Here is a 13,463-nt window from a genome sequence, read left to right on the forward strand (position 1 = left end):
ACCTCAAATAGCCAAAGTAATCTTGAGAAAGAAGAATGGAACTGGAGAAATCAACCTGCCTGACTTCAGACTATACTACAAAGCCACAGTCATCAAGACAGTTTGGTACTGGCACAAAGACAGAAATATAGATCAATGGAACAGAATAGACAGCCCAGAGATAAATCCACGAACCTATGGACACCTTATCTTTGACAAAGGAGGCAAGGATATACAATGGAAAAAAGACAACCTCTTTAACAAGTGGTGCTGGGAAAACTGGTCAACCACTTGTAAAAGAATGAAACTAGAACACTTTCTAACACCATACACAAAAATAAACTCAGAATGGATTAAAGATCTAAATGTAAGACCAGAAACTATAAAACTCCTAGAGGAGAACATAGGCAAAACACTCTCCGACATAAATCACAGCAAGATCCTCTATGACCCACCTCCAAGAATATTGGAAATAAAAGCAAAAATAAACAAATGGGACCTAATGAAACTTAAAAGCTTTTGCACTACAAAGGAAACTATAAGTAGGGTGAAAAGACAGCCCTCAGATTGGGAGAAAATAATAGCAAATGAAGAAACAGACAAAGGATTAATCTCAAAAATATACAAGCAACTCCTGCAGCTCAATTCCAGAAAAATAAATGACCAATCAAAAAATGGGCCAAAGAACTAAACAGACATTTCTCCAAAGAAGACATACAGATGGCTAACAAACACATGAAAAGATGCTCAACATCACTCATTATCAGAGAAATGCAATCAAAACCACAATGAGGTACCACTACACGCCAGTCAGGATGGCTGCTATCCAGAAGTCTACAAGCAATAAATGCTGGAGAGGGGGTGGAGAAAAGGGAACCCTCTTACACTGTTGGTGGGAATGCAAACTAGTACAGCCACTATGGAGAACAGTGTGGAGATTTCTTTAAAAAACTGGATAGAACTGCCATATGACCCAGCAATCCCACTCTGGGCATACACACTGAGGAAACCAGATCTGAAAGAGACACGTGCACCCCAATGTTTTCGATCACAGCACTGTTTATAATAGCCAGGACATGGAAGCACCTAGATGCCCATCAGCAGATGAATGGATAAGGAAGCTGTGGTACATATACACCATGGAATATTACTCAGCCATTAAAAAGAATTCATTTGAACCAGTTCTAATGAGATGGATGAAACTGGAGCCCCTTATACAGAGTGAAGTAAGCCAGAAAGATAAAGAACATTACAGCATACTAACACATATATATGGAATTTAGAAAGATGGTAACGATAACCCTATATGCAAAACAGAAAAAGAGACACAGAAATACAGAACAGACTTTTGAACTCTGTGGGAGAATGTGAGGGTGGGATATTTCAAAAGAACAGCATGTATACTATCTATGGTGAAACAGATCACCAGCCCAGGTGGGATGCATGAGACAGGTGCTCGGGCCTGGTGCACTGGGAAGACCCAGAGGAATCGGGTGGAGAGGGAGGTGGGAGGGGGTATTTGGGATGGGGAATACGTGTAAATCTATGGCTGATTCATATCAATGTATGACAAAACCCACTGAAATGTTGTGAAGTAATTAGCCTCCAAGTAATAAAAATAAACAAATAAATAATAAAAATTAAAAAAATAAATAAATAAAGCTCATGTTGACAGATCACATGGACATGACAAGGGTTGGGATGTGAGATTACTGAACACAGCATCCAACCAACCTGGCCATCCATGACCCCTCTGATACCCTGAACTTGCTGCTCACACTGGCCCCATCAGCTCACCTTCTCTACTCATTCTGACCCTCAGGTAATCTTAATCCAGTAACAATACAGTGCACATAAGAACCCTGCTAGGTGGCTGGATTTACATTTATCCTACAGGTCCCAGACAGACTAGGAGATGAGACTAGGTTCACCGCAACCAGAATAGTTATCACTGTATTCAAATTTACAAACTTATTTATCTCCTGATACATCCTATCATCCAGACCCCAACCTTTAAGTTCAACACTCAATTATTTTAGGTCCCCAATTCAAATAAGGTTAATGTGATATTGACATTAAAACAATTCACACTGGATTACAAGCCATTTCTAACTCTGCATTTTGGTAGTGTAATGTGAGTAAGAAGTGCTTTTAATTGGGATCTGTTCGTGGGTGGGTGATGAAGTTTCTGGTCACCCCTTTACTATTCAGTGTACTTGCCTTCTTCTTGTTTGGAGCCCTTTTATAAAAAAGCAGGTAGTTAGAAACTGATTCTCTCTCTCACTTAAGACTATTACAGTGTAGACAGCCCTGGCATGGTTGAGAGAAAATGCTCCAAACAAAGTTCATACTTTCAGAGAGATTTTCAGAAGTTTTATATACATAACCAAATCCATATGGCACGTACCAGCTTGCTTTGAACTGTCCACAGCCAAGGAAAGCCAATCTAGCATAGCAGGTGGTGATAAAATTCTTCCCAACAAGCAAGTGCCTTTGACTTTTTTTGAGAAAAAATCCATTCAGAGCACTGTCACCCACACATGACCAAAAATGTGAAGAACAGCAATGACCTCTTTAGGGAATGGGCCAGAGATGACCAGGTAGAAGATCGGGGATCCAAAAACAGAACTCCAGTGCTAACAGGGATGCTGAACCAGGCACTCATGGGTGTGTCCGGGTCACATACAGCATCCTTTCTCTAGGACAGCACGAAAGTCCTCAGCTCTGTTCAGGTTTGGGTTCTGGAGCTGGAGGATACTAAGCCCGCGGACGCAGTAACTCCACGTCTGCAGCTTCATTGTTCAGGGTTGGGGTAGGGACACATTTGTCCTCCTACAAAGGAAACTGGGATGTTGACTAGCAGCTTCATCAGCTCCAGGGGCTTCCCTAATGGCTCAGCTGGGAAAGAATCTGCCTGCAATGCAGGAGACACAGGAGATACAGGTCCGATTCCTGGGTTGGGAGGACCCCCTGGAGAAGGAAATGGCAACTCACTCCAGTATTCTTGCCTGAAAAGTCCCATGGACAGAGGAGCCTGGTGGGCTACAGTCCATAGGCTACTCAGAAAGAGTCAGACACGACTGAACATGAGCATATCCGCTCCAGGTCAAGGATCACTCTCTGAGTGAATGCTAAACAAGTAGAGATTAAGATACTCTTCTGATCTCTTTCCTCATCTACTCAACCACCAACTTATCCATTGCTTCTTAGTCATTTGGTTCTAGCCCCATCAGTCAAGATGTGTAACTGTGTCCTTAGGACAGCAGATTACCTTTGTATTGGGAATATAATCTCTATTCCATGATTCCAAGTCAGCATAATTCAGGAATACTTATGCAAGTTCTCCTCCAAAATTCACCTCTGATGAATCGGTAGGGAAAGCTAATGTTGGTTATTCTTGGTCAATTGTAAAGTTGACAAAATTTAGTATTTAATTTTTAATCAAAAATATATAAATGTTTTATAATATTTTAATTTACAGAAGAGAAATTGATATTTAGAGGAGTTAAGTGAGTTGTCTGAGGCCATACCCTATGGCAGATACAACTTCCATGAGCTCTGTCTTCCCCAAATACTCTCCTCTTATAGCTATGTGGTGCTGAGCCTCAGCAGCAGAGTTGATCATGTTTGTCCTTAAATGACTGCAGCCTGAACAAAGAAAACTATGCGATCCTTCACTGGATGTCAAAGAAAATAGATTATGTGGCTTATAACACAAACCTAGGTTCACTAAACTGAGTATAAATGAGTTTCTGGGAGACAGATTTTGACATTGAATGTGACATGCTCCAAATTCAGTGTGGGCAACCGAAGACTCCAGTCCCAGTCTGGACTGAGCAGGTATCTTCTTGAAACTCACACATGCAGTCAGAAAAGTCCATAGACTTTGTTTCAGTGTTTCTAAATCAAGAACAAGCTTTGAGTCCTAAAGTGGGGGACCTGAACTCATATCTGTAGATTGTTTCCTGGAGCAATAAAGGCTACTAAACAGTTTCTTCTCCTGATCCACCATCATTACCATCACCAAGAAAAACTGAAAAGAACGCTGAAGAGGAAGTGAAAAAGGAAAGGAGATACATTACAAATCCCAAGCTTTCTATGCTGTGGGAGGCTTGTTAGTATCTTCCAGCAGGTCATAAGCACCCCATTTCTTTTGCTCTATCCTCTAGGAACTACGATTCTGTTCTCTGCTTCTATGAATTTGACTATATTAGATTCCATATGTAAGTGAGATCGTGAAATATTGTTCTTTTTTGAATTTGACTTATTTCACTTGGCATGATGTACAAAGTTCCAGTTATGCAGATGTACAACTTCTTGGGGGGTCCAAAGTATGGCATGAGGACTAAAGTTAAATGTGCTATATTGTACGGCTTCCCTGGTGGCTCAGATGGTAAAGAATCTGCCTTCAATGCAGGAGACCTGGGTTTGATCCTTGGGTTGGGGAGATCCCCTGGAGAAGGGAATGACAACCCACTCCAGTAGTTTTGCCTGAGAATTTCATGGACAGAGGAACCTGGTGGGCTACAGCCCATGGGGTCACAAAGAGTGGGATATGACTGTTTAACAAACACACACATACTGTATGCTTGATATTTACTAGTAGAGTGGATAATAAATTATATCTTCTTAACAGACACACACACAAATGTATTAAACTGATAATGAATGATGATGAATATGTGAACTTGATTGTAGTGGTTATTTCACAATGCATATACATCAAAATATCAAACATGCACAGTAAATATATACAATGTGTATATGACAATTTTAGCTCATAGATAGAACTAATAAATTCCTGAGAAATAAGACTAGAGACAAAAGTATGACCAGCTGTGTAATTTCTCAATCTAATATGCAAGATCAAAAATCAAGAATATCTACTCAGAATCCATAATTCACAATAATAAATCATAAGGGAGCAATAACTAACAGAATGCAATCAAGTGGTCAAACATTCATTGAGTATTCATTTCTTACAGGCTCAAATCTAGTGGTGTAGGATCTGGGGTTTGTGTGAACACACATGGCAGTTACAAAGACAAGCAAACATCATTGAGACAAGACTTTTGCCCTGTGCAAGAGTCTCTCCAGGGCCCCCATCATGTCCCTGTTCCTTAGGCTACAAATGAAGGGGTTCAGCAGTGGAGTGACCACTGTGTACATCACAGAGGCAATGGTGATCTTGTCCCTAGAGGTGCTGGATGAGGGGAAAACATACAGCCCAATAATTGTTCCATAATACAGAGACACCACAGAGAGGTGGGAGCCACATGTGGACAATGCTTTGCAGATCCCCTGGGTGGAAGGGACCTTCAGGATGGTGGCCCCAAAGCATCCATAAGAGATCAGAATGCATACTAGTGGGAGGATGATCATGGCCACTCCTGCTCTGAAAATGGCCAGTTCATTGAGGGATGTGTCTGAGCAGGAGAGCTTCAGCAGGGCACCAAGGTCACAGAAGAAATGGGGGATGCTGTGGTCAGCACAAAAGGACAGCCGGGTCAGGAGGAGGGTGTGACACAGGGCATTGGCACAGGAGAGAATCCAGGACACAGTTACTAGTAGGGTGCACAGCCCCTGTCCCATGATGGTGCTGTAGTGGAGAGGGTGACAGATGGCCATGTACTGATCATAGGCCATCGAGGTGAGCAGAAAGTCATCCAGACCAGTAAAAAAATAGGAAAAAATACATCTGTGTTATGCATCCTGCATAGGGGATGGATTGATCCTGAGTCTGCATGTTTATCAGCATTTTCGGGACAGTGACAGATGAAAAGGAGACGTCAGTGAGGGCCAAGTGGCTGAGAAAGAAGTACATCGAGGTGTGGAGGCGAGCGTCCAGCCTGATGAGCAGGACAATGAGCAGATTGCCCAGCACCGTGGTCAGGTGCATGTCCAGGAACAGGGAAAAGAACACACCCTGCTGCTCTGGCCAGATAGGGAGTCCCAGGAGGAGGAACTCGGACATGCTGCTCTGATTCTCCCTCTTCATGCTCCTCGCCTGTCTGCTGGGAATGAAAGGAGAGTGAAAGAAGTATATTTTGATTGCAGCAGGTATATATAAATGAGTCCTTTCTCTTGGTGAATATGTCAGTGTCTGTCTGCATTGCTATGTCCTTGCAAAAACCCCTAAGATGAATGGTATTACCATGTATAATGAGAGAATTTACCAACCAAGAAGAGAATTTTATACAAACGAGATACTGGCTCAGTGACATTTTTCCATCACCTCAGTAAACAGAAAGTGTCACACTGTCTTAGCAGAGAAATAGTAAGTTAAAAACCTCCCTAATATCTCTTCTATTTCTGTACATATAATCATAAGGTTTAGACCTTCAGGCTGTGACATATTGACATATTGAAATCTGAATTCAAAGTCCTTTCATATGTAAAGTATAAGGAGGACGTTTCATTACAAATTCTTAAAGGAAACTGGATCAAAAGTACACAGCCAAGGAATTTCCTGGCAGTCCAGTGCTTAAGACTTCACCTTGCAAGTCAGGGGGTGTGGGTTCAATCCCTGTTCCAGGTATAAAGATATCACATGCCTTATGGCTAAAAACCAAAACATGAAACAAAACAAGGTGGTAACAAATTCAGCAAAGAATTTAAAAAATGATCGACATGAAAAAATTTCTTTAAAAATAAATAAGCAAATAAATAGTCAGCTCCAGTATGTATAAAGGTTGAAGAAAGATGCTTAACTGTCAACTGAACTTAGAGGCCAATCTTGCAATATCACTGCTCTATGAAGTAAAAATATTACTGTCAGTTATAATACTTTATAGCAGTTTCAATTCAGTTCAGTTAAGTCTTTCAGTCGTGTCCGACTCTTTGCAACCCCATGAACTGCAGCACACCAGGCCTCCCTGTCCATCACCAACTCCCAGAGTTCACCCAAACCATGTCCATTGAGTTAGTGATGCCATCCAACCATCTATCCTCTTGTCCCCTTCTCCTCCTGCCCTCAATCTTTCCGAGCATCAGGGTCTTTTCAAATGAGTCAGCTCTTTGCATCAGGTGGCCAAACTATTGGAGTTTCAGCTTCAACATCAGTCCTTCCAGTGAACACACAGGACTGATCTCCTTTAGGATGGACTGGTTGGATCTCCTTGCAGTCCAAGGGACTCTCAAGAGTCTTCTCCAACACCACAGTTCGAAAGCATCAATGCGTTCATGCTCAGCTTTCTTTATAGTCCAGCACTCACATCCATACATAACTACTGGAAAAACCATAACCTTGACTAGACAGACCTTTGTTGACAAAGTAGTGTCTCTGTTTTTTAATATGCTTTCTAGGTTCGTCACAACTGTCCTTCCAAGGAGTAACCGTCTTTTAATTTCATGGCTGCAATCATCATCTGCAGTGATTTTGCAGCCCCAAAATAAAGTCTCTCACTGTTTCCACTGTTTCACCATCTATTTGCCATGAAGTGATGGGACCAGATGCCATGATCTTAGTTTTCTGAATGTTAAGCTTGAAGCCAACTATTTCACTCTTCTCTTTCACTTTCATACTAGTACTCATATTTCAGTTCAGTTCAGTTCAGTTCAGTCCCTCAGTCATGTCCAACTCTTTGCGACCCCATGAATTGCAGCACGCCAGGCCTCCCTGTCCATCACCAACTCCCAGAGTTTACTCAAACTCATGTCCATCGAGTTGGTGATGCCATCCAGCCATCTCATCCTCTGTCGTCCCCTTCTCCTCCTGCCCCAAATCCCTCCCAGCATCAGGGTCTTTTCCAATGAGTCAACTCTTCACATCAGGTGGCCAAAGTATTGGAGTTTCAACTTCAGCATCAGTCCTTCCAATGAACACCCAGGACTGATCTCCTTTAGGATGGACTGGTTGGATCTCCTTGCAGTCCAAGGGACTCTCAAGAGTCTTCTCCAACACCACAGTTCAAAAGGATCAATTCTTCAGTGCTCAGCTTTCTTTACAGTCCGACTCTCACATCCATACATGACCACTGGAAAAACCATAGCTTTGACTAGACGTACCTTTGTTGCCAAGGTAATGTCTCTGCTTTTTAATATGCTATCTATGTTGGTCATATCTTTCCTTCCAAGGAGTAAGTGTCTTTTAATTTCATGGCTACAATCACCATCTGCAGTGATTTTGGAGCCCAAAAGATAAAGTCAGCCACTGTTTCCACTGTTTCACCATCTATTTGCAATGAAGTGATGGGACCAGATGCCATGATCTTAGTTTTCTGAATGTTGAGCTTTAAGCCAACTTTTTCACTCTTCTCCTTCACTTTCATCAAGAAGCTTTTTAGTTCCTCTTCACTTTCTGCCATAAGGGTGGTGTCGTCTGCATATCTGAGGTTATTGATATTTCTCCTGGCAATCTTGATTCTAGCTTGTGCTTCTTCCAGCCCAGTGTTTCTCATGATGTACTCTGCATATAAGTTAAATAAGCAGAGTACAATATACAGCCTTGACATACTCCTTTTCCTATTTGGAACCAGTTTGTTGTTCCATGTCCAGTTCTAACTGTTGCTTCCTGACCTGCATATAGGTTTCTCAAGAGGCAGGTCAGGTGGTCTGGTATTCCCATCTCTTTCAGAATTTTCCACAGTTTATTGTGATCCACACAGTCAAAGGCTTTGGCATAGTCATTAAAGCAGAAGTAGATGTATTTCTGAAACTCTCTTTCAGTGATCCAGCGGATGTTGGCAATTTGATCTCTGGTTCCTCTGCTTTTTCTAAAATCAGCTTGAACATCTGTAAGTTCATGGTTCACGAACCGTTGAAGCATGGCTTGGAGAATTTTGAGCATTACTTCACTAGCATGTGAGATGAGCATAACTGTGCAGTAGTTTGAGCACTCTTTGGCATTGCCTTTCTTTGGGATTGGAATGAAAACTGACCTTTTCCAGTCCTGTGGCCACTGTGCATTTTCCAAATTTGCTGGCATATTGAGTGCAGCACCTTCACAGCATCATCTTTCAGGACTTGAAATAGCTCAACTGGAATTCCATCACCTCCACTAGCTTTGTTCATAGTGATGCTTCCTAAGGCCCACTTGACTTCACATTCCAGGACATCTGGCTCTAGGTGAGTGATCACACCATCGTGATTATCTGACCAGATGGTCAACACCAAAATCAGATTTATTATATTCTTTGCAGCCAAAGATGGAGAAGCTCTATACAGTTAGCAAAAACAAGACCGGGAGGTGACTGTGGCTCAGATCATGAACTCCTTATTGCCAAATTCAGACTTAAATTGAAGAAAGTAGGGAAAACCACTAGACCATTCAGGTATGACCTAAATCATATCCTTTATGATTATACAGTGGAAGTGAGAAATAGGTGTAAGGGACTAGATCTGATAGAGTGCCTGATGAACTATGGACAGTGGTTCGTGACATTGTACAGGAGACAGGGATTAAGACCATCCTCGTGGAAAAGAAATGCAAAAAAGCAAAATCGCTGTCTGAGGCAGCCTTACAAATAACTGTGAGAAGAAGAGAAGCTAAAAGCAAAGGAGAAAAGGAAGAATATTCCCATTTGAATGTAGAGTTCCAAAGAATAGCAAGGAGAGATAAGAAAGCCTTCCTCAGCGATCAATGCAAAGAAAAATAGAGGAAAACAACAGAATGGGAAAGACTAGAGATTTCTTCAAGAAAATTAGAGATACCAAGGGAACATTTCATGCACAGATGGGTTCGATAAAGGACAGAAATGATTTAGACCTAACAGAAGCAGAAGATATTAAGAAGAGGTGGCAAGAATACACAGAAAAACTATCCAAAAAGATCTTCACAACCCAGATAATCACAATGGTCTGATCACTCACCTACTACTCATATTTATCATCCTCAAATATCTTCCTGATTCAACAAAGTCCTCTTGTTGACCAGTTGTCTAATCCAAAATAAAAACAGTTGCTGCCAAGAGGTGTTGAAGAGATACTCTCTGATATGCCTTCTCCCCTCATCTTTAAGAACTAGTAATAAAAAGTATCATAAGCAAGAACACAGAGAAGTCCTGAGCATCTGTGTATATATGTGTGTATATATATATATATATATATATATACACACACACAGACACAGACACACACACACACACACAAACTAATACACACCTGCTATTGCCATAGGAGACCCAGTTATTCTCTGAATTTTATGCTCAAGTGATCAAGATGCCTTGAGTAAGAACTGGTTTCTCAGCTTCTCTGTAGGACACCTGGAGACAAGATTTATCCACTTCTGTGGTCTTGAAACACTCACCAGCATCAGAGAAAAAGGAGTTTGATCCTCAATTCACCAACTTCAGAAACGGAAATGTGAAGACTGCTCTGTCCACCAGGGAGGGGACCCAAAGGGACAGGGCTCCAAGCTCTTGGCTAGAGACATGCATTAAACATGTATTAATTGCTCATTTTTCTTGTTTCTCCCTCCAGGACACATGCCCTATGGCAGTGGTTCCTAAACTTTGATGTTCCCTAGAATGCCCTGGAGAGATTATTAAAGATGCAGATCCCAGCTCCAGCTCCAGTGATGCTCATTCTTGAACTCTGTGACCAGGGAACTCTGACACATGTGGTCTTAAGGGCCAATGCTGAGAAAATGGTGTCCTTAGGAAGAATGCCATGATGATGCCCTGTGAGTGTGAGCCCAAATGAGATGTGGAAAGACCCCATCATTGACCCTTCCTACAAGCTTAAAGTTTCCCCTAGTTAAGTCAAAGCTTGGGATTTGAGGATGGAGTTTTCTCCCAAGCCGAGATGCCTTCTTAGTTTGTTGCCTTTTAAGTAAATCTGCTTCATGGTAGAAATTCAAATATAAAATGAGAAAGCCAAAGTATTTCCCCTCTTTTATTCTCCAGGCAAGAATACTGGACTTGTTGTTTAACTCCAATGTTGTTCAACCATTTGTTGTTTTCAATTCCTAAGCTCTGTCCAACTCTTTGCAACCCCATGAACTGCACTCGGCCAGGCTTCCCTGTTTTTGCTGTCTTTCAGAGTTTGCTCAGACTCATGTTTATTGAGTCAGTAATGCCATCCAACCATCTCATTCTCTATTATCCCCTTCTTTTCCTGCCCTCAATCTTTCCAAGCATCAGGGTCTCTTCCAGTGAGTTGACTCTTTGCATCAGGTGGCCAAAGTATTGGAATTTCAGCTTCAGTATCAGTCCTTCCAATGAATATTCAGGGTTGATTTCCTTTAGGATTGACTGGTGCGACCTCCTTGCTGTTCAAGGGACTCTCAAGGGTCTTCTCCAGCCCCACATTTCAAAAGCATCAGTATTTGGCACTCAGTCTTCTTTATGGCCCAACTCTCACATCTGTACATGACTACTGGAAAACCAATACTTTGACTAAATTACCTTTTTTAGAACAGTAATGTCTCTGTTTTTAATATTCCAAGTAGATTTGTCATAGCTGTTCTTCCAAGATCGGTGTCTTTAATTTTCATGACTGCAGTCACTGAATGAAGTGATTTTGAACCTAAGAAAAGAAAATCTGTCACTGTTTCCACTTTTCCCCTTCTATTTGCCATGAGCAACGGGATGGGATGCCATGATCTTTGTCTTTTGCATGTTGAATTTTAAGCCAGCTTTTTCATTCTCCTCTTCTACCCTCATCAAGAAGCTCTCTTGTTCCTCTTCACTTTTTGCCATTAAAGTGGTGTCATCTGCATATGTGAGGTTGTTGATATTTCACCCAGCAATCTTGATTCCAGCTGGTGATTTATCCAGTCTGGCATTTTGCATGATGCATTCTGTATACAAATTAAATAAGCAGGGTGACAATATACAGCCTTTATATACTCCTTTCCCAGTTTGTTACCCGTCAGTTGTTCTATGTCCCATGCTAACTATTGCTTCTTGACCTGCACACAGGTTTCTCAGGAGGCAGGTAAGGTTCTCTGGTATTTTCATCTCTTGAAAAATTTTCCAGTTTGTTGAGATCTACACAGTCAGAGGCTTTAGCATAGTCAGTGAAAGAGGAGTAGCTGTTTTTCTTTAATTCTCTTGATGTTTCTATTATCCAACAGATGTTGGCGATTTGATCTCTGGTTTCTCTACCTTTTCTAAATCTAGCTTGGACTTCCGGAAGTTCTTGGTTCACATACTGCTGAAGCCTAGTATGAATGGCTTTGAGTATAATCTTGCTAGCATGTGAAATGAGTGCAGTTGTACTGTAGTTTTAACATTCTTTGGCCTTGCCTTTCTTTGGGATTGAAATAAAAACTCCCCTTTTTCTAATCCTGGGGCCACTGGTGAGTTTTCCAAATTTGCTGGCTTACTGAGTACAGCTGTTTAACAGCATCATCTTTTAGGACATATTTACATAAATGGGATTTATTTTGCATGGTATCTTAGAGCTTTCTTGTCCTAAGATAAATTTATTGCAATAATACTTGCAAGTCTACGTCTTTGCTTATCAGTGCATAGAATATACATAACATCAATACATTAATCTTATAAATTTTCAAATTTTTAGTTACTCTCTGGCTGAATTAACTGAGTGATTCTTTAACAAAGGGTCTCTAATTCTTCAATAAGGTAAAACTTTATTAAATATTATAGTACACCCTGAAATCTTTTCCTGAGTCTGTTGTCTGATCAAAGTTACTTTATTATCTCCAAAGCATCCATTTTAAAAGGCTCCAATGTCTTAGTTTCCCCATGCCTGTGGCTTGCTCCTTTAAAGAGAGAACAACCAAACTGTGAAAATGCCCATGAAAATACATGAAGGCTGGAAGTCTAGGTCGAAGCCCATGGAAAGAGAGGCAATAAACCCAGACTGTCTTCATTCACCTAAGGAATCATCTAAGTCAGAGCTTATGGAATGAAATAAATGAATAATGAGGAAAGTTGCATCATAATATTTTATACATGCATCATATATCCAAGGCTTTCAAAAAGTGTGATTTCCATCTTTACACCCCAAACAGACTAGAGTTGTGGACATCACCATAGCCTCACATGTCACTCCATCTACTGGTTACAAACTAATTAGTCTTCTGCTTCTGTATAACATTGGTAAACATATTACATCTTGCATAGTGCAGGCACACACACGCAAAGGGACAAGATGAAAAAACAGGGGTAAAAATCTGATGCTCAAAAAAAGACATATATGTAGTATGTCAATAAGAGAGATAAAATGAATAGTATAAACTAATCTCAAAGAAGGCCAAAAAGAGGGAAAAGAAAGCAAAAAATCTTTCTCCAAATCTATTTGTACTAAGTGAGATTTTCAAGGTAGCAGGATTACAAATTGATGAATAAAGAACAAAAATCACTGATACTTTATATCCTAGCAGTGAGTACTGAGAATTGAAATTTTAATATACTAATTAAAACAGTTTAAAAAGCAAAATATGCTTATGGATGAATTTACCAAAGTACTGGTATGTTAAAAACTACAAACACATTCATGGTAAATTTAAAGAGGATGAATACAGATACACTTTGCCCATAGACTGGATAACTCAATATCATTATGGAGCCAGGTCT

At 40.8% G+C, this 13,463-nt stretch overlaps 1 protein-coding gene across 1 annotated transcript in view; it reads right to left on the reverse strand.

Moving 5' to 3' along the window:
• The window catches only part of LOC122442680 (olfactory receptor 1N2-like), a 26,604-nt gene extending 20,627 nt beyond the window's left edge, over positions 1-5,977 (reverse strand). Inside the window, 2 exon segments of the mRNA XM_043470518.1 lie at positions 5,480-5,661; positions 5,663-5,977. Of these exon segments, the coding sequence (XP_043326453.1) occupies positions 5,480-5,661; positions 5,663-5,977 (497 nt within the window).
• Between the last annotated feature and the right edge of the window lie 7,486 nt (positions 5,978-13,463).

This window comes from Cervus canadensis, chromosome 5 (genome assembly GCF_019320065.1).
Source record: "Cervus canadensis isolate Bull #8, Minnesota chromosome 5, ASM1932006v1, whole genome shotgun sequence".
In the NCBI taxonomy this organism is placed as follows: Eukaryota; Metazoa; Chordata; class Mammalia; order Artiodactyla; family Cervidae; genus Cervus; species Cervus canadensis.